The sequence below is a fragment of the Alternaria hordeiaustralica genome (genome assembly GCF_023758085.1).
Source record: "Alternaria hordeiaustralica strain BMP 2776 chromosome Unknown scaffold_40, whole genome shotgun sequence".
NCBI classification, from domain to species: domain Eukaryota; kingdom Fungi; phylum Ascomycota; class Dothideomycetes; order Pleosporales; family Pleosporaceae; genus Alternaria; species Alternaria hordeiaustralica.
The window spans coordinates 160,535-180,615 of NW_026056812.1; the positions used below are offsets into that span (position 1 = coordinate 160,535).

A 20,081-nucleotide genomic window follows, 5' to 3' on the forward strand; every position below is an offset into this window, starting at 1 on the left:
AGACGCGCGACACAAGCCAATAGACAGGAACAATCTAGCGTTTCAAGGGAAGGAGACTTGAGAGAAGCGGATTGAGAATTATGATATCATGTGAAGACAAAGAGTGTTCCGGCCGGGCAAGGGAGCAAGTGCACCGCAGTCGCGGCGTGGAGGCCAAATTCCAATAGACGCATGGCCATAAGCTAAATCAAGAAAGGATTCAGTCAAAGTACCTTGTATCGAGGGTTTGCGCTCCAATCAGGGCACAGCCCACTTGATGGTGTGCGAGAAAGTGACTGATTCGTAAGTTTGCACACAGTGGCTTACTGGGCCACATGACACCTCGGGCTCCAGCTGATCGCCTCATTGTCTGGCGTACTGCAGATGTCGGTCTGCAGTGAAATGGAGTGTAGAACACTGGAACACCAGCGCAGGGCCGGCTGTCAGTCTTATAAGCTGCAGCGATCTGCCCGCGACGTTTATGCTTCTTTGTGTGCGGCTTCTGTGCGTACCTGCGTCGCTGCTACGTGGCACCTGTGCTGTACAGAAGAGCGGCGGGACGGTTGCGGGACGATCCTGGGTGCAGAGTTCGGCCATGCTGCGAGGGTGATGGGCATCGCTAGCTGCAGCATGGTGCATGATGGTGCAGGTTAGCTGCATGATGATGACCGCCTGACCAGCCGAGCGCTGCAACATGTTGGGTTCCTTATCCTTATCGGCCCATCAGCGACGTCATTGGTGCGAGAGCGCCCCACCGCCGCAAGCGAGCTGTGAATGCTGGCTACGATGCGATGCCTCGCAAGGTTTCAGCCATTCCTCATCATCGCCTTCAAGGGTTGCACGGCCGCGGGAGTGTGCTGTTCCTGCTTTTGCACGTCCTTAGCACAGACGGCGTTCGCGAGACATACGCTCCGCCTCGACGCCTTGCTGCAAGCAGTTCGCGCGCGTCGCGGAGCCTTGGTAGGTCCGAGATAGCTGGCCAATAGTCGCGCGCAGACGCCTTCTCCCAACCAAGTCGTGGCGTTTCCAATGAATCGAGGAACCATTCGGAAGCAAGGCAGAGCAATCTATATTGCAATTGCCGTGACCGACACCATCAGAACGATATCGGCGGCGCCGGAGTATTGAGAGCAGCCTGGGCTGGAACATGTCGCATGCTATACGATGACTCATCCAATGAAGAGATGAAGCTGATCGCCCACAAGAGGTGGGGATGCGGTAGAACCCGAGATCAAGTGCTCTCGACTCGTTCCGATCGCACCTGCACGAGTCCTGTCAGTTCGGTGTCGGGCTGTTGCATGGCGGCTTGGCATGAACTCGCGTCAATGATATGTTGCGTCATACAGGAGAGACTGAAGAGATGATCTGAGAACATCGCGGATGGAATGCGACATGAAGAAAGAGTGATGTCGGAAACATTCCGATGGCCTGCCGAAGGCATCCACCCACGCTATGTAATCACGCTAGTCTTCACCCGTGCCGCGCGCGCATCTTGCGGAAGCTTTACAAGATACGGTGCACTGATGAGCGCAAAGAAGTCGAACGGTCAGAAATGTCATATGCAGGTGAAAAGAATGGATGGTCGAGAGAGAAGCTGAAGCCCCAGGCAGTGCAATGGCTCAGCCACAATGTTGTCGCGACCTAATTGCCCTGCCACGCCGCCTGCATGTTCCTCAACCTTCTTATTCTTGACCAACTCAGCTTGCTACCTTGAATCCGCCTCTTCAGCTGAGAACGAATATCCACCTCGATGAACGGCTTACGAAAGCAAGCGCGAGCGCGATTTCTGTCGGAGCAAAAGTTCAAGCAAGGTGCCGAACTACACGATGCTAGAATTTCGCTATTAACCGTGGCGCAATATACCGAAGCAGAGACAACCGTCAAACTAACCAATGTTCATTGGTCCCAGACTTCTGAGATATGTGACCAGGTCAATACACCTATCCCCAAGAACGTCGACGCGACAGCAACAGCATCTATGCGGCTGATAAGCTTGGAGCGCGATTTCGAAGGAGTCTTTGCCATCGACCGGCGAACCTTTCTGGAGATCTTTGACAACTTCGGGTACGATCCGTACTGGCTTGGCATGATACTGTCTTCGACATACGGGTTCTTTCCTCGACTGAAGGAAGGTGGCACGCAGTATGCTTGCTACCTACATACCGTGTCGTATACGATGCTGTGGACTTACGACCCTCATGCGACGACCACCAAAGCCGTGCTCATACCCCGAGAACATTCCCAGTATCCTCAGCAGATCTTTAAGAGCGTGATAGACACCGTCATTCACCACAAGGATCTTATAAGCGACGCGCGTTTCTGTCCCTTCGTGTGTGCCATACAAACGGTCCGTTGGATCGAAGGCACTGCTTTCGAAAACCTGGGCCGCATTCGATCCATAGAGGTTACCACTGGGCATGGCGCATGGCATGAGGTGCTGCACGACTCTCCTCCAAGTACGGATGAGCTAATGAAGCATTCTAAGCGGCTAGGATTCGTACTTACGGCACTTGCAAATGTCTCCCGGCACGCTTGCATTGTAAGAGCAATCCTCAACGACCTTGTATCAGCCCAACCCTTGTCACCAATTCATTCGACGCTTGCGCAATCTTCGAGCACTCCCAGCGTTCAAATGCCATTGGACGATATCCTTGTCGCTGCATCGATGTTGGAAGGTCAGACGAAATCGGGCGAGCTGCAGGCAGTTTATCTCCAAGAGCGTGGCCGCACGCAGCAGGCTGTAGTAGGTTGAAACAAACAATCCAGGACGTCGCACCAGCAGCTGATTGTGAACTCCAGATATTCAACCTACTCACGCGTGACGATGCTAAAAGTAGCAAGGAGATCGCACTAGCAGCACGAAAGGACAGTTACTCGATGAAGACTATCGCGATCATGACCATGATCTTTCTGCCTCCTACCTTCTTCGCTACTCTTTTCGCTATGCCTTTACTCAAGTGGGACGGGCCAAAGGTCATACAGCCAAGCTTTGGCATCTACTGGGCTGCCTCTCTACCAACTACCGCGGCAGTACTTCTGATCTGGCATTGGATGTCATCAGAGGAGACCATCTTCGTTAAGGGATGGGCGTGGATTAAACCCGGAAGGCTCGAGAGCGACCAGGATGTTGACGTAGATAAGGCTCACAACGACTTGGAAGCGTTTCGCTGGAATGGACTGAGGTACAAGTCGAAGCAATAGGGAGTGGGATACTCGCAGCATTTGTGTATCGACATCCATCAATGAAGAAGGTTCGTTCGGCTCTTCCGCATATCTCCGCGTCTTTATCTCCGGGTGGGGCACCCCGCTGTCGTCATCTCGCGACAACGACGGCAGGCGTGAAGCTCTCCATCATTAATCCTTACTCCGTACTACCGCACAACTCAGACAGAAAGCCAAGATGCCTCTTATCGCGCAGAACCCCAAAGACCGAGTCATCCTCGGCTTGATGACATTCGGTAAGCTTTGAAGATCGACCACCCAACACCATGGCTAATGCATCCCAGGTCCCGACGAGACCAGCGGCGCGCGCATCACAGATTTTGACGAATTTACTAAGCATCTCGACTACTTCCAGTCCCAGGGCTACGATGAGATCGATACGGCGCGCATGTACGTTGGCGGCAAGCAAGAAGCATGGACGCGCCAGGCGGGGTGGAAGGACCGTGGCTTTACTCTCGCCACCAAGGTGTATCCTTATGAGGCTGGTGTTCACAAGCCTGATAGGCTGAAGGAGCATTTCGAGACTAGTCTCAAAGAGCTGGGGGCGGACTGCGTTGACATCTTCTACCTGCACGCGCCGGACCATTCCGTGCCGTTCGAGGAGACACTCGGTGCTGTGAATGAGCTGCACAAGCAGGGGAAGTTTGTCAACTTGGGTCTGTCGAACTTCGCTGCATGGGAAGTCGCAGAGGTGTACAACATCTGCAAGGAGCGGGGTTGGGTGAAGCCGACCATCTACCAGGCGATGTACAACGCAATCAGTGAGTATCTACCTTCTCATGCACATGGCATTGTCTAACCGTGCAAGCTCGCGCCATCGAACCCGAGCTCATCCCAGCGTGCCGCAAATACGGCATCGACATCGTCATCTACAACCCCCTAGCCGGCGGTCTCTTCTCCGGCAAGATCAAATCCAAAGACATCAAGCCCGACGAAGGCCGTTTCGGCACCAAAGCAGACCGCGTCGGAAGCATGTACCGCGACCGCTACTTCAAAGACGCCACGTTCCAGGCTCTGAAGATCGCTGAAGATGCTGCCCAGAAGCATGACTTGACCCTGCTCGAGATCGCGCTGCGGTGGTGCGTTCACCACTCTGAACTGAAGACCAGAGTTAAGGGCGGAAACGACGGTGTTATTATTGGTGTTAGCAGCTTGAAGCAGTTGGAAGGTAATCTGGCGGATCTGGAGAAGGGACCGTTGCCTGATGATGTGGTGAAGGCTTTGGATGAGGCTTGGATGGCTGCTAAGGCTACGGCACCGACTTACTTCCGGTAAAGAAGTGGCATGTGTAGCTTAATCTTATGCGCAACTCTCAACAGTCGTAACAGTCGTAAAATCGGATTTCAATTTGGCGGAGGGCTTCAGATCTCTGCAGGACCTCCGCATAGTTATTGTCAAGCCTTGTTGATACGTTGCTCTGCAAAATGCGGGAGTCTTAAATCTTAGGTTAAGGCTAAGGTGAAGGTGGAAGAGCTTGCGTCAACGCTTTACGACCTACGCTCCAATTCCCGAACTCTGTCCTTCACGCTACCGAACTGCTCATCAACACCTGTACGTTGACCTTCCTCTGCTTCTACATCTGCCGCTCTCTCTTCTCCCTCGTTCGTCTCCTCCTCTTCATCATCTGGAACATCTGGATCTACGACATTTGTATTCGGATTCCGCCTTATGAATTCGCCCATTATATCTCTCGGATGTGGAATCTTCTGACCGAATCCACCATCGGATGGCTTCTCAGGAGGACCTTCAGACATTGCGCTAAAGCTTTGGATATGTTCTTGCTAAGTTCGGGGTAAGCTGGAAGTGTCGGTAGTGTGTGATCAGGGCGGTGGGGCAGGTCAGACGAGAGGCAAGAAAAGCGGTATTTATATGCCAGGTCCAATAGCAGCTGTCGTTCGCTGAATGAGTGTCACTAGTGTAACTGACGGATGCAAACGGCTATGCAGGCCAAGATAGGCCGTTTGAACGTGTTACAACCAACAGTCTTATCATTGTCGCATCACGGCTCGTACAAGTCCATATTATCCTGCTCCCCCGACGCACCACCAGTACACGGCGTCTTAACAAACCCATCATCATCTCCACCCTCGTTTGCCAGTTTTACGCCCGCTCCTTCCACGTCCTTATCGCCAACTCCCGTGGCGCCATCAACATCCTGCTCTTTGACATACGGCGTATCATCAGTCTGCGTTGCCTTCGAGTTGGTAGACTGAGAAGGATCTGGTGTATGAACAGGCTTCTCTCCGTCAGACTTCTTGCGTGACTGCTCGTCCACGTACTGACCCCACAGGTTACGCCTTCTCTTCCGCTCGTTGACGTGTTCGGCAAAGCGTTCTATGTTGTCGGATTCTGATGCCAGAGGCTTAGCCGTAGGCTGTTCGGAAGGTTGTTCTCCGGCCATGTCGATTTTGAACGATGGTTGAATACGTGAGAGAATGTTGGCACATACGAATTTGCGCTGGACTTGAGCGAGGATATATACGTGGTGTTCATGCTACACCGACCCTAGGGAGGATGTCATGCAGGCGTTCATGTATCAAACGCATTCAATACCAACGTTGGCCTCTTCGCTCTGTCTATCTCCGCGCTCGCGTACATACCCCTCTTAGCCGTTTGCATCCCAAGTCTAACAAGACCAACCAGATGATGTACACCGGCCAGCACACCATCAATCACTTGCACATGACCTCCAACCGCCTCTTCAACAGCAGCTTTCATGTTCGTCATGCCGGCACACCCAAGCGTCAACACATCAGCACCATCTGCAACCAACCTCTTGCCCACGTCACACATGGTTCCAAGCACTTCCTCTTCAGGCTTCGATTCAAGTTCCAAAACCCCGATATCACAACTTCTCACACCAGCGCAGAACGACTCCATACCGTAGTGTTTCACAGAGTCCTCCAGCGTATACTGCGATCGTCGCGTTGTTGGGATGATGCCAAACCGTCCACCCAGCGTTCGTGCAGCGAACAGCGAGGCCTCCATAATACCAACTACCGGCTGCGAGAGCTCTTCACGAAGGACCTTTATGAGTGCGTGATCGCTGTAGCAAGCTATGAGGAATGCGTCGTACTGATGTGCAACGGGTATGATAGCTCGGGCGGCGACAGCTGCGGACATGATGTTGTCGAAGTTCGATTCGATAGCTGATGGCGATGGTTTGGGGGCTGTGAAGCCGTAAACGGTGACGTCGGGTGGGAGTGTTGGTTTGAGTGTTTCTAGACAGGCGTTTGTCATTGATTTGGTAGTGTTGGGGTTGCAGAGGAGGATGCGAATGTGCTTTGAAGATTTGGCGCCTGTGACGGAGGCCAGCGGCTTACGGTTCCCATCGCTCGCTGTAGCCTTGGGTTCATGATGCGCGTTTTCCGATTGTGCTAGTCGCGGCGGTTCGACAACTCCCGTTTGCGAAGTCAGAATACCATAATGCTCCGTCCGCCGATGTCTCGCAAAGTCAAACGTCCGCGTCTTGCCAGGCAGACATCGATCAAGGTCGCAATCGGCGACGATGATTTCATCCTCCTCCGTCTTGCTCTCAGCCATGATCTTTCCATCAGGCCCAATGATAGTCGAGCCTCCTACTAAATCGTACTTCCCGTCATCCAGCCCGCATCTCGCTGCGCTGACGGAGAAGCACGCATTGGTGTACGAGTGGGCCTGCATGACTAGCTTGTGATGGAAGATGGCCTCAGCACGTGCCTCCGCTGGACTCACATCGGGGGACGCACCCCACATCTGTGGAGCAAAACCTGGCGTGTTGAAGCCCACGAGAACAAGTTCGACGCCTTGAAGACCCAAGCATCTCCAAGCTTCTGCCCACCGTCGATCGTTGCATATTATCATGCCGAAGATGGGCTCGCCGTGTTCAGGTGTGGTCTCCACCAGGCCAGGTACTCGGAAGGCGTTGAACCCTGAATTACCCGGCTTAAAGTATCGCTTCTCAAGCTGGTTGACTGCATCGGGCTCGGGGAAAGGGTCAACATCTCCGGGTAAATGCACCTTTCGATACTTTGACAGAATAGACCCGGACTTGGCGTGATAGTAGACGCAGGAGTTGTAGTGGTCACCGTCATCTGTTGCCTCTGCGAATCCGATGCAGATGTCGACCTCCAACTCCTTAGCTCGTTCGAAGATAGGTCTTGTGTTTTCCGCTGTAGTCACATCGCCGTGCTCGAAGAACGACTCGAGTTCCGCTTCGTTGGTGATGAGATAACGAGGGAAGAAGGTGGTAAAAGTACATTCTGGGAATAGTACGACTTGTGCGCCTTGTTCAGCGGCTTGATTGAGCAGACGGACGAGTCGGTCAATTGTGTTTTCACGGATGTCAGTGCGATGGACTGCGCCAACCTGTGCAGCGGCTATGCGGATCGTGCGCGACATGCTGTTTCGACTGGCCTTGGCGGAGTATAGAAGCGTTCTGAGTGCGCACTGGCAACTCGAAAGGATAGTCGGTCACACATCTCGTCATTTCGAGGACCGCGAGTTGTTATGCGCGTCGATGAGCTTATCAAAGGTGGGATAGGGAGATAGTGATGAAGTTCCAGCGATAGAGGCGGCCAGTCGCGTGAGGCCAAGGCGGTCTTAGCGCCCCCCACACTTCGCGAGGTCAAGCCTTCCCCGCTGTCGACCTTGCACCTCACTCCTTGCATGTATCCTATCAACTTCAACATTCGAATTTGATGGCATCGCTTTCCCATCAATCATGCGCTCATGCAGCTTTGCTATACTTTATTTACTCACTTGCTCCTTCTAAGCCCGAATCTGACCAGAACAAGGCGGTGAAAGCTATACTTAGCTTTCCAAGGTTCCTTCCGCATGCCGAACTGCGACGTCACGTGAGCGCCAGGTACCACCACATCATTAATGGAAAGCACAATGATTTCCGCAAGCGATCTAGCCATCGAACCGTCGCCCACACGATCAAATCAATTCCTAGATGCGCATCTGGACCTGAGTTCGCAGGAATAGTAATCCATTACCACCGACGGTTAAGGCGTGCCTTGTGGGTAAAGCCCAGCCGTGACATCCAGCTTGGCATACCTCAAAGCCACACAACTCGCCCTGATCACAGCATTTCGGCCCCGATCCGTACAAGCCTTTGAAACGTCTGGCTGTGCATGCATCGCGTGTCGACCACAAACTTGGCGGCTGATTCCTGTGGTACTATTTTACGTTAATCGCAGGCTTAGCGTCAATATCGCATAGCCGCGACCGCGAATAACAACACATAATCAGGCGTCCTGTTGCACCACAGCGAAACAAACAAGGCTGAATACGATGTGACGTCAATTCGGCAGGGCGATGCAGAGCCGTCGGTGCAACACTGTGGTTGGCCTTACGATGTACAAAGACAACTTGAAGCCCTCGTTCTTCTACGTAATCATCACCACTCTTAGTACCAAACGACCTTGACAACCACATTCCAACCATGGCATCACGATCATCCCGCCTCAGCAGCGCCCTCATCTCAGCATCCCTCCTAACCACTTCAGCTCTTGCCCAGAACAGCAGCGAAATTCACCCCAGCTCCGACGTCAGCTGCCCCGACCTAAACCGTCTAGGCGACCACTACGAATACCCCGTAAACGGCAGCGGCACAGCAAACGTCTCCGACCTGCGCATCTCCGTCACATTCGGCGAGTTCCGCGATCCAGACAGGTGGAGCCGGACATTCGATGCCCAGCAAATGGTGTACCTCAGCGCTCCTCCCAACAGCCTCGACCAAACCTGCGTGTGGTTCTTTCACGGCGTCGATAATGTAAGACAAGGCGACGACGAAAGCGGCTGCGATGGCGTACTACCGCAAGAATGCCTTGACTACCTGGAAAGCGAATTAACGCTCCCGGACGACGCGCTAGAGCAAATGACCAACGGCACCAGCGGACGCGCTTCGTTCGTATGCCCGCCACCGCACTTGAACGAGACAGAGATGAAAGAGATTTGTGGATCGGGTTTCTCGAGTAGCATGGGCATGATCGGTACGTCGGGTTTTTAGCTCGAAGTTGCCTCTACTATGCGTTCGGTGCTTTACTAACCCGCCTTTGTGTACAGGAGGCACCCTCAACACAACAAACATGACCTGCACCGTCCCCCCAACCGGCGTCCAACTTCCATCCGACTACCACACAGCCCCACTCGTTGGCTACGGTCCCGCCGGTGTAGGCAATTCAAGCTACGATCACGAGTTGGACAATTTCACCATGTACGACGAGTATATTACTCGTCCCCATCCTGTTGTCGTCGCGTCCGTTGCGAACGGGAAGGCGAAGACGAGCGTGGTTTGCATCGCGCCCGATAATGTGCTTGAGGGGAGCCGTGTGCCTGCTGAGTCTGTTAATCAGCCTAGCGGTGATGGTGATGATGACGAGAGTGCTGCGGTGGGGTTGGCGCGGGGAAGAAGCACGGGTATGCTTGTGCTGGTGGCGGGGGTGGCGGGTATGTCTTTTGTGCTTGCGTAGGGGGATACATGGGGGGCATGATGAGTGGAAGTCCGTGTGTCATTAAGGTGATGGCGAGACGGGCTGAGTCTTCAGAGAGGCTTTTTGGAAGACTACTTTGGCTGATCGTGGACCAGTCGGCGCGTTGGGCGGCGGACTAGAAGTTAAAGACGGCCTCCCAAATACCGAGCCATCGTTGAGTCCGAGACCTGAGTTGTTGCCTGCCCACCTGCCGAAGCCAGATGATGGCAGCGGAGATACGCCAGAACCTTGCGCGGCGCCAGTGGCGGCCTCACCGGCGACGGATAAGCTGGTAGGGTCAACAAGCGACGAGAGCAGTGACGCGTCGATGTCTGTGTCTCCCGTCGCGTGAGCACTTTGACTGCTCATTCGATCGTGGTCTTGTAGTGATGTAATTGATACAGTCGCTTTGATCTGGCGTGGGATGGCTTGGGGTGAGTGAGCAGGAGATCGCGCGGCCTGAGGTGAGAGACGCAGTGCATCGCCATCGCCGTCGTCAGCGTGCACCTGCTTACCACTGGGAGATTGCCCCATCTGCAAAGCAATCGATATGCAAATATTGATGTGAGGACGCGAAAGTAGGAAGAAGCAGCAGCCTGCATCGCGGAGGCAGTGTTTGGAAATATACTCGTTTGCGCACTAACCCAATCGGGCGACTTCCTCTCTCACCCCGACCAACCCCACTAAGCAACCGCGCCGCTGAACCGACTCTGAGCCTTAATGGCTAGAATTCATGAGGCGTGTCTCGAGACCCCAAGTTCATCTCTGCCATGTCATGGTAGAGTTCATCTTGATCTTGCTCCTGCTCGTCCACATTCTCAGTATACACGACGCTCGCATTTTCTTCCTCTTCTTCCTCACCGTCCTCAGTATATCCAACACCCGCACCCTCTTCCGTTCTATCTCGCTGTTGACCGTCCCCCCGCCCATCCACATCCTCAACATGCACCACACCCAACCCACCTCCCTCCCCAGCCGTACCAACCGTACTCTCATGCCCCTCGTCCTCCACTCCTCCCGCATTCACCGGCGATACACCATATTCCGCGGGGTCCAACCATTTCTTAGTCCAAGCCGCCTTTTTGCGCATCCACTCCGCATCAATAATCACAAAGTGTAGATCAATCTCCACATTCGACTGCCCATCGAGATGAGCCATTAGCCAGGGACCTATCTCACCAGGATCAGCTGTGCCGAAGTCTTCAAGCAGCCGGGCAGATGCGTGTGCGGGAGAATAGCCCCAGCTTTGGTATAGCACCTCGGCTAGTTCCTTAAGAATCTGCTCTATTTCGTCGAGCTTCGTGTAGATGGGTTGGAGTTGAGCTTGTATGTCCCTCTTTTGACTTTCGAATTTTGCTGCGGACGCGCTGAGCTGGGACCGGTACACTAGGTCTACGCTGTCACGAACGCTGTAACCGCCAAACATAATGAGTTGATCGAGTTGGTCGAGGTAGGATCGTTCATCCGTGATACCAGCTGCTTGCATGAGATTTCGTAGGCGGACGCGGATATTATCTCTAGAGCTCGTTAATAGAGCATAGGGGTCGTGACTGAACCCGAGCCTGAGCCTGTTTATGTCTATTCTGAGGCCTTGCATCTTTGCGCGCATCGAAGCGGCGTTGCGGTATACGACGTTCAACCCGTTGATGGTTTCCTGATGCGTGAGAATCTCGAGGCATACAGCTCTGGCTCGGGCTAGGGGGTCGTACCGAACGAGTTCGGTCTTGCATAGTGGACATGATCGGCGAGCGGCCGTGGCAGTGACGTCTCCGTCTATCCAAGTGCAAATGCAGTCTTTGTGGAAGAAATGATTGCATTTCCAGATCTGTACGACGTTGCCAGGGGGAGTTTGCTCGGCCGTTGCTGCGGCGATCGCAGCAGCAAGGATTCTGTCTTGGGCCGTCATTCCATAGACGTGCTCATCCGATGGCTGCTCTTCTCCTTGGTCCTGATGGGCGAAATCGAGCCGACATATAGCGCAGTTTCCATCGGTGGGTGGATTGTCCACAGGTACCAGTTCATTCTTCACAAAGTCCTCGTAGTTGCCGTGGAATCCCCATGCCACGGGGGACGTCGTCATGAGGATGGCGTTGTTCGCTGGGGTTGATGTGGGGTTGTCCATTTGAAATAATAGCCATGAGAGTTTTGTATAACGGGAGGAAGTTCAGAAATCCATAAGGACTACATACCTGGGAGGATTTCTTACCGCGGTACCCAAGCTCTGGGAGTATGTTTTGCGATGACATCGAGTGATTAGCGAGCCACTCACGAACCCGCAGCGCAACATACCGCATCTCATCCGCGATGGTAGTCCCGAATAAGACGTCGCAAAGGTCAGAGATTGGCTCTGGTGACTGTACCATTCAGTCGAAAGACAGTGCACGGGCCACTGGTTCTGGAATTTGTTTTCCAAATCTCCCATCTCCGTTGGATGAGGGGCAGAATCACTGGGTGTCTTGTGGGAGGTAACCGATGTGCGCCGCGGTAGCGACAGCAGCTGTACCACGAGCGCGAGTCTGGGGTTAGCAAGATCCGCTCCACGAGGCATGCGAGAACGATCCGAGAACTCTGCCAACGCTTTCTGATACCCAGCAAGATCATCAAAGACTGTGATGCATCATCGTCCTTTGGAGTGATACCCTATCCTGCGCTGTACTCTTAGCTGGTCAATCTCACTTACAGCCCTCCCGCCAGCGGTAGCTATGCATCGCCGTCGCGAAACGTTCGTTGACGTTGCTTCTGCGCGCTGCACCATCCGGAAGAAATGCGGGCTCATTGCGACAACATATCGCGACGTGCGGCTATGTCGATCGTGAAGCGTGAAGATGGAGAAGGTTGACACGTCGTCCAACCGCGACGATCCTGCCTTGTTTTTCAGCCAATGCCCAGCCCCAGCCGCGTCTGGGCAGTCGCGAATCGCGTCACCGCTTTCTCCGCAAAACCTCGTACCTCAGCTCCTCAGCTCCTCCATCCCAACTGCTCTGCGCAGGAAGAAGCATCAATCGCATCTCGCATCTCTGTTCGCGAGGTTTGTTAAGCTCTCTCCTAAGCTTCCCGCCCATCACCTTACCGTGGGGAGCCAATCAAGAGCTGCACAGAGCTCCAGGGCCCTCGGCCAACCACAGCCCTCCTCACTCCCGAATACCCGGAATCCTCCCTCCAGGTACCGTCAGGATGTCGTCCGCCCGCCACGGCCACGACAACTCGCACAACGTCTCGCGCGTTCTATCCGACCACTTCAACAGCCGGTCAAACAATGATACCGAGTCTACACCTCTGCTGCACAACATCATCCCCTCGCACATCCACCCCGATGGCGAAAGCGGGCGCAAGGGCTTCCACCCCTCGCACTTCATCAACGTAGCATGGCGCTCTGGCAGCAATGCCGCAAAATACACGAACCTTCTTTGGCCCTTCGTCATTGTAGCTATCGTACTGCACTTTGCGGCACCGGGCATGCCGATTGCCATCTTTGCGACTAGCTACATTGCCATGGTGCCTGTGGCTAATCTGCTGGGCTTCGCGGGCCAAGAGTTTGCGAGGAAGATGCCAAAGGTGTCTGGTATCCTGATTGAGACTGCGTTTGGTTCGATTGTAGAGATCATCCTCTTCATCATCTTGATTGCCAAGCACCATTCTCTGGATGGGTCGAGTGAACATGGAAACCTCATTCCGGTTATTCAGGCTGCGATTTTGGGGTCCATCATCACCAACTTGCTGCTTTGCCTTGGACTGTAAGTATTATGGAATGATGACTTGTGGTACATATACTGATTACATCTCTAGTTGTTTCTTCGTAGGCGGCCTCCGCCAGATGTCGCAAAAATTCCACGCCTCCATCAGCGAAGTCGGGTCTGGACTCCTCCTCGTGGCCGGTTTCGGTCTACTCATCCCATCAGCCTACTACTCCGCGCTCAAAGGCTCCGCCGTCGCAAAAGCGTCCAAGCACCACGAGTTCACCGAGAAGATCCTGCAGCACAACGTCTTGAGAATTAGTCAGGTGACGTCGATCCTCCTCATCATCGCTTTCTGCATCTTCATCTGGTACAACGCGCGCTCCCAGCACTCCCTCTTCGATGAAGTTCTTGAGGCGGACGAGCACGCTGATCTGGATCACCATGAAGATCTTGCGAAGCCCAAGTTTACGTTTACGGAGTGCGTCGTCGCGCTCATCCTCTCTCTGGCTATCGTAACGCTTCTCGCCGTCTTCCTCGTCGAGCGCATCGAAGACGTAGTCGAGAATGGCGTGCCAGACCAGTTCCTCGGTCTCATCATGCTGCCGCTCGTTGAGAAAGCCGCCGAGCACCTCACCGCCATTGATGAGGCATGGGATGGCCAGATCAACTTCGCGCTCTTCCACTGCATTGGCCCAAGCATCCAAACCGCACTGTTCAACGCCCCGCTTGTGGTTCTTGTCGGATGGGCAATGGGCAAGGATATGGATCTCAACTTTGAGATCTTCATGATAGTGCTGTTGGTGTTGGCTATCGTTGTTGTTGGCAACTTTTTGAGGGACGGAGAGTCGAACTATCTGGAGGGTGCGATGCTTATCGTAAGTTATGATTCATTGTCGTTGACAAGTGAGTGGCTTTGCTAACAATTCGAAACAGATCGTCTACGTCATCGTAGCCGTAGCTGCGTGGTACTATCCCAACCCCGATGTCGCTACTTCGAACGGTGCAGAGTAACGAGAAACGGTACGAGAAGAGATGGAGGGGTGGCGACTGCGGCAGTTGATACAGCGGACCGGTGGTCTATTCATGCTGAGGCATTCTGGATCACCGGGCTTGCAAGGTAGCTGGGGTTACTTTTTCTTGCTAGAAACTGTTATGTAACCAAAAAGTGGCTTTGAAGAAAGTCATTTATTGGTTCCATAACAGTTTCTAATAGGAAAAAGTAACCCCAGCTGCCTTGTGAGCGATGCCTTGGTCAATTACCGCGGCGTTGGGGCGTGGATGGGATGCAAGGAGGAGCACGCGATTATGGATTGCCACATGATCACTGCATGACACACGACATGATACTCAACAATAAGTTACTATACAACAACACTTCATTCGCGTGAACCCATTCTTTACCAACAGGTTTTTACACGCCTTACCACCTTCATCTTCGACCTAATACCCACAATCCGCTCCCGCCAACTTAACCAGCTTAGGGAAATTCGGAGTACCGAACCCAGTAACCGGGTCCCAACCTTCAGTAACAGGGAAACCTTCAACGTTGCAACCCCTGCTGAATCCCTTGGTGATATCAGTCAAACCCTTGTATCCCTTCTTATACAACCACGGGTTCATGAAACCCAGTGCAGGCTTCCCAGCCGCCAACAACGCGTCGTTGACAAGCGCAAAGATACCACCAGTCAGCGGGCACGAGGCTGAAGTACCAGAGATGGTACCCTCGGTTCCGTTCCAGAAGTACGCGAAATACAGACCCTGGGCCGCGAGATCGGGGTAGCCGCGGCCGGTCTTGTTGTACAACCCCTCGTACGTATCACCAAGCGACTTTACATACTTAGGCACAACCTTATCCTGATACCAAGGCCGCGCAAAGTAGTTGCTAAACCCACTGCCACTGCTGTACAAATCACGGAACCCAGCAGTCGTATTGCGGCTCGGGCGGTAAGCAGATTCCTCAGGCTCGAAGTTCATGGTTGCACCAACAGTCGTGACATACGGGCAAGACGCAGGGAACGCGGGTTGGAACTGATACGTGTTCTTGCCGTCGTTGGTATAGCAGGTATCCGTGCCACCGAGACCGCGGTCGCCAGACGAGAAAAAGAGGGTTGTGCCCCGAGCGCCGACTTGGGCGAATTGCCGGCACACGCGCTCGGCGTAGCTCTTTGGGATGGTTTGCTCGGGCTCGCCGTAGGAGGTCGAGATGATGCGCGGGATGGAGCGCTGGGTTAGGAGCCAGTTTACCCAGGCGAGGTAGGGCTCGTTTGTGTTTGTGGGCGTGGAGATGTCGGGGACGAAGGGGGGTTGGCCGCCGGTGGAGTAGGAGGTTATGGGTGTTTTCCAGCTTATTCCGGAAATGGCTTGCACGTCTAGGTTGGCTTCGCGGCTGATGCCTTCGACGGTGGATTGGTTGTAGGTCAGGGGGCCGTCTTGGGTGGGGCCGTTGTCGATGGAGATTTGCTTGAAGGCGTAGGCTTGCGAGACGGCTTCGGGGCGGTACTTCTCGAGGAACATTTTGGTGTCGGGGCGGATGGGGATTTCGCCGAGGTAGTTTGTGAAACCGATGCTGTTCTTGCGGCTGGCTTTGGTGTGGTACCACTTGGTCTTGTAGAGGGTTTGGAAGCATTCTGGGGTGACGGATGTTACGTTGCAGACGGCTGAGATGGACGAGTTCTGGGGCGTGTGGTAGCTCTTGGGTACCTCGACGGCCTCATCGACGAATGTCGCGGCGTGGGCGGCGCCGCGGAAGAAGGATGTCGTGGGCTGGACGGTGTCGATGTGAGCGTGTAGGTGGCGTGGGAGAGACCAGGCTGTGGTACGCGCAACAACGGAGCCATCCTTGTGCTTGTAGTTGTGGTATTCGGTGTCGAGCAGACTCTCGACCATCTCAATGGGAAGATGGACGATGACCCAATCCTTGGCCGAGCTGTAGCCCAGGTTGCTGGTGTCGATTCCGCTCTCGGCGAGCCACTCGTGCACCAAGTCGTGAGTCTCAGAGCTGGGTGCAACGAGCTCATCGACCTCGTCGGCACTCAGATGCTGACCGTAGCGGGCATGGTCAGGGTCAGAGACTACACGTCGTTAGCTCAGATGCCGCCGCATACCTCTGAATCAAAAAAACATACCCTCATGAAGATGGCGATCAAGCTCCTCAAACCTCCCCTGCTTAAGACCAATCTGCAGCTGGATCGTCTTCCCGCCATGCGACCTCTCAAGCTTCGTCCACTCCCTCGGCGCATAATGCGTCTCCTTAACCACATACGGCGATCTCGCCTGAATCGGCGAAGCCAGCGCATCCCGCGCGGCAACAGCAGCCAACACGACAGTCGCGAAGATCTGCATTGTAGCAATTGGTATAGGCGTCTCAAAAACAGATGCAGCAGACAAAACGCGCACGCCCAGTCCCACCAAGCAAGCCTTGCCAGCTATTTAAGCTCCTGCGAAGCTCCGCCCAGACTCGCGTCATACAGCTTCATGGTACCTTGGCGACCCTAGGGCAGGGCGCCCCATCTGGAAGGACGATAGCAAAGCGCATAGTACATGCATGTCGATCGCCGTATCGTCGGAACAGCCTTGACTGGATTGCTATCGCGTGCGGTACAAGCCAGGCTAGACAATCTCTTCATCGCGACAAGCTCAGCGTTGCCAAGATGGCGAAAACAACAGTCGGCCTGTCCATCACGCATCGTGATTCGTCCGTGGTGTGTGATAACGCAAATAGCGATGTTCACAAAGGCGGGGGGTGAAGTTGGCATGATAGCAAGGGCATATGACGGGAACGCTCTAGCCTGCGGAAACGGCCGCGCTAACGCTGGATTAGGCAGCTCCAAAACTTCGACATCATCGTGCGCCGCGATAAACAAGCAAAGTCAAGCCACTAGCTGTTGGGTCCGACGGCGTGTTAGCTGCTCTTGGGCGTGCTTGACTTGCTCTTGGAAGGTGAGGGAGTGGATACGGGTTCCGGACCTCGAGAGAGTGCAGCTTGTACCCCGCCGCCAACCCGGTTGACGGCATTGTGACTGACCCAGCGACGTCTTTACGAGGCTCTTGTCCGGGCGATGGACAATATGGTGCTCGCGCTTATCTATGGCTTGGTATGCGCGCGTTCGTGGAATATCTGGGCAGCGCGGCAGTGTGGATAGTATGAATGCATCTCGTTGCTTCGCCAGGAGATCTAAGCTTACCTACCTAGGTAGGTACACCCACGTCACCACCTGTTGGATCGTACGGCGTCGCATCTCCTTATCTCGTTGATGTTAAGGCAGGAGGTATCATCGTGTTCGTAAGGGAGAATATTTAAATATCGTGACGCCTATATCAACGCTAGGTACGTCTTCACCTTTGCTTACTATTATCCTGCCTAGGTAACGTAGGCTGCAAGCCTCTACGAGGTGGTCCAAGACCTACGAGATCTTTTACAAAATAGAATCGACAGACTACATGTCGCGTTTACACGGAGACTGCACCCCGATTATAGACATTAACCAATTGTTTGCGTAATTATTTCTGCGTTATAGAACTGTAGTGTCACTCGCGAACCTCTAGACTCTCTTTAAAATACACATTTGCTCTCTTAAACGCGCATTACATACCTCTTTTTAGTTTTTTTTTCCTATAAGTAAACACTTACCTAAGCTTACCTAGGTATATACTAAAAAAACACGCTCTACATCTAGTAAAGCTTTGATAACATGTCGACCTTAACGCCTTTTAAGAACAGAAATGCGAAGATAGAGCTGCGCGAAGTAGGTCGCGCGCTACTAAAGAAACAGAAGAATAGTAGAAAAGATAATAAGAAAAGCAGAAGTAGTAAAAATAACGTTTAATAGTGTTACAGAATAAAAGACTAATCTCTAGCTACTATAGCTAGAGTATATATATACTGCGACGAAAAGGAAACAGGAAAAGAGGAGGATAGAGACAGGGACGAGGGCGACTCTCATCTAGAGACTTGGGTGCAGTTTCTGAAGAGATCGAGGACGTGTTTGCGCAAGGGCGCGACTAGTGGCCATAAATGAGGTATCGCAGTACCACCAAGTCTGTTGCTTGGGACAGTTTGCGAAAGACTGGCTATGGGCATACATTATATGACCACTTCTTGTTTGACATACCTAGGCAGAGCAAGCTCAGTGACGTTTAACATTTACCATAAAGTCCAGTGCTTCTCGTTCGTCCGCTCGATATCATATCCACCAAGAGTACCAGACTACTAAGAACCAGCCACTGCTTCGCTATGTCATCCTGGGTAAAGGTATCGAAAACGACTGCTCAAGAACTTTACCTCCCAACTGCAATTCGCGGCCTTTACATGTCTCCTACTATCAACGCTCTCCCCGACCGCCTAAGAATTGGGATACGCCACCCTGGAGCCACCAACCATCGCCTCGAGTGGTCATCGTCTTGGGACGAAGAAAGAAAGGCTTGTGACGACAGGGTCACCATACCAACCTTGAAAGACGCCGCTGACACAAGCGTCAACAAGTATGGCAGGACCGGCGTACGTGTGCCTGGTATCTTCGTTGCGAGTGAAGAGGTGGAGAAGCCGCTGCTGGTCGTTTGGACACTGGATGGAGGGACGAGGTCGATTATACAAATTGAGCCCGTGGGTGAAGAAGGTCAACAGAAGAGAAATGACGCAGAGGAAGATGAATACGTAATGGTTCAGATGTGTTGAGTGGTTGGTGACCGCCGTTGTATTCGTGCAGTAGAGGATGTAGTAGTTGGGTTCACTGCGCACTTACCTTTTGCCATCTCTCACGGAAGTCGCTCATCAACATGTTCTCAGACCTACCTTCCTTCCAAAGACAGGTTTAGTTGTTGTTTTCTAGATCAATCTCTCAAATAGTTTGCGGACGTGAGATCATTCTCGCAGTTGTTCTATGAATAGCCCGTCGTTTGGCTCAGTGCAGAACCTAGTGACCACTAACCACTTGTCAGAACAACGCCCCTTCCATCTTTACTAGTCAGCAAAGCCCGCTTCCAACCTTGGAAATTCTGCCACCCAAATATACCATCCATCACTTCTCACCAACTTATCCACTTATCTACTCATCCACACATCCACTCATCCACTCATCCCACTATGCCCAGACCGCGCATAGTCGACCTAAATGATCGAATCGTCGAGCTCACCGCCCAGCTAAGACTTGTCACAAAAGAACTATACTTCCCCATCCACATCCGCGGCGTGTACGTCTCCCCCAACAGAGATACACTCAACGGCACCATCTCTATGACGGTTGAACGGCTAGCACGATCGGAAAACGGAGAGCTTAAGCCCTATACCCCTCCCTACCCGATACAGTTGTCGAACTCGGCGTATGCAGGACACAGACCAGAAGACATGGTGGACATGCAGGGAAGAGTTGGTGTGCGCCTTCCCGGTGTGTTTGTTGCGCCGGAAGAGGTGGAGACGCCGATTGTGATGACTTGGACACCATTTGCGGCGGGGATGAAGAAGACGGTTGTGAGGATTGACGATCAGACGGATGAGGATCTTGTGAGGTGACCTGGATAGGGGACGGAGTTTGGGGAAGAGATTTGATAGCCTGTTGGGTGCCTTCCTAGATGTGGGCCTCGGGAGATGGATGAGCTGAGGGTGTAGTAGCAGGCGCCGAACACTAATGCAAAGAGCTATGCGCTTCAGCCGCTCGAAGCGAGAAGAAGTGATATCGTTATCTTACCCCCCTGTTCAAGCGCGCTGCTTTGATGTTCACTGCGCACTTACCATGTGCCCTTTCCACGG

At 53.3% G+C, this 20,081-nt stretch overlaps 6 protein-coding genes across 6 annotated transcripts; 4 read left to right on the forward strand and 2 right to left on the reverse strand.

Moving 5' to 3' along the window:
* Nucleotides 1-1,729: 1,729 nt before the first annotated feature.
* J4E84_010399 (uncharacterized protein) lies at nt 1,730-3,180 on the forward strand (the record flags this gene model as incomplete). Its single annotated transcript, XM_049392954.1, has 2 exons — nt 1,730-2,143; nt 2,779-3,180. 2 exons carry the CDS (start codon nt 1,730-1,732, stop codon nt 3,178-3,180), a joined length of 816 nt encoding a protein of 271 aa, XP_049239348.1.
* A 199-nt stretch (nt 3,181-3,379) lies between these two features.
* Nucleotides 3,380-4,476, forward strand: J4E84_010400 (uncharacterized protein; the record flags this gene model as incomplete). Its single annotated transcript, XM_049392955.1, has 3 exons — nt 3,380-3,437; nt 3,486-3,962; nt 4,010-4,476. 3 exons carry the CDS (start codon nt 3,380-3,382, stop codon nt 4,474-4,476), a joined length of 1,002 nt encoding a protein of 333 aa, XP_049239349.1.
* Nucleotides 4,477-8,629: 4,153 nt separating this feature from the next.
* On the forward strand, nt 8,630-9,659 carry J4E84_010401 (uncharacterized protein; the record flags this gene model as incomplete). Its single annotated transcript, XM_049392956.1, has 2 exons — nt 8,630-9,179; nt 9,253-9,659. The coding sequence occupies 2 exons, from the start codon at nt 8,630-8,632 to the stop codon at nt 9,657-9,659; spliced, it is 957 nt and encodes a 318-aa protein (XP_049239350.1).
* Nucleotides 9,660-10,383: 724 nt separating this feature from the next.
* J4E84_010402 (uncharacterized protein) lies at nt 10,384-11,781 on the reverse strand (the record flags this gene model as incomplete). Its single annotated transcript, XM_049392957.1, has 1 exon — nt 10,384-11,781. One exon carries the CDS (start codon nt 11,779-11,781, stop codon nt 10,384-10,386), a length of 1,398 nt encoding a protein of 465 aa, XP_049239351.1.
* A 1,052-nt stretch (nt 11,782-12,833) lies between these two features.
* On the forward strand, nt 12,834-14,347 carry J4E84_010403 (uncharacterized protein; the record flags this gene model as incomplete). Its single annotated transcript, XM_049392958.1, has 3 exons — nt 12,834-13,393; nt 13,446-14,211; nt 14,270-14,347. The coding sequence occupies 3 exons, from the start codon at nt 12,834-12,836 to the stop codon at nt 14,345-14,347; spliced, it is 1,404 nt and encodes a 467-aa protein (XP_049239352.1).
* Nucleotides 14,348-14,776: 429 nt separating this feature from the next.
* On the reverse strand, nt 14,777-16,678 carry J4E84_010404 (uncharacterized protein; the record flags this gene model as incomplete). Its single annotated transcript, XM_049392959.1, has 2 exons — nt 14,777-16,407; nt 16,462-16,678. 2 exons carry the CDS (start codon nt 16,676-16,678, stop codon nt 14,777-14,779), a joined length of 1,848 nt encoding a protein of 615 aa, XP_049239353.1.
* Between the last annotated feature and the right edge of the window lie 3,403 nt (nt 16,679-20,081).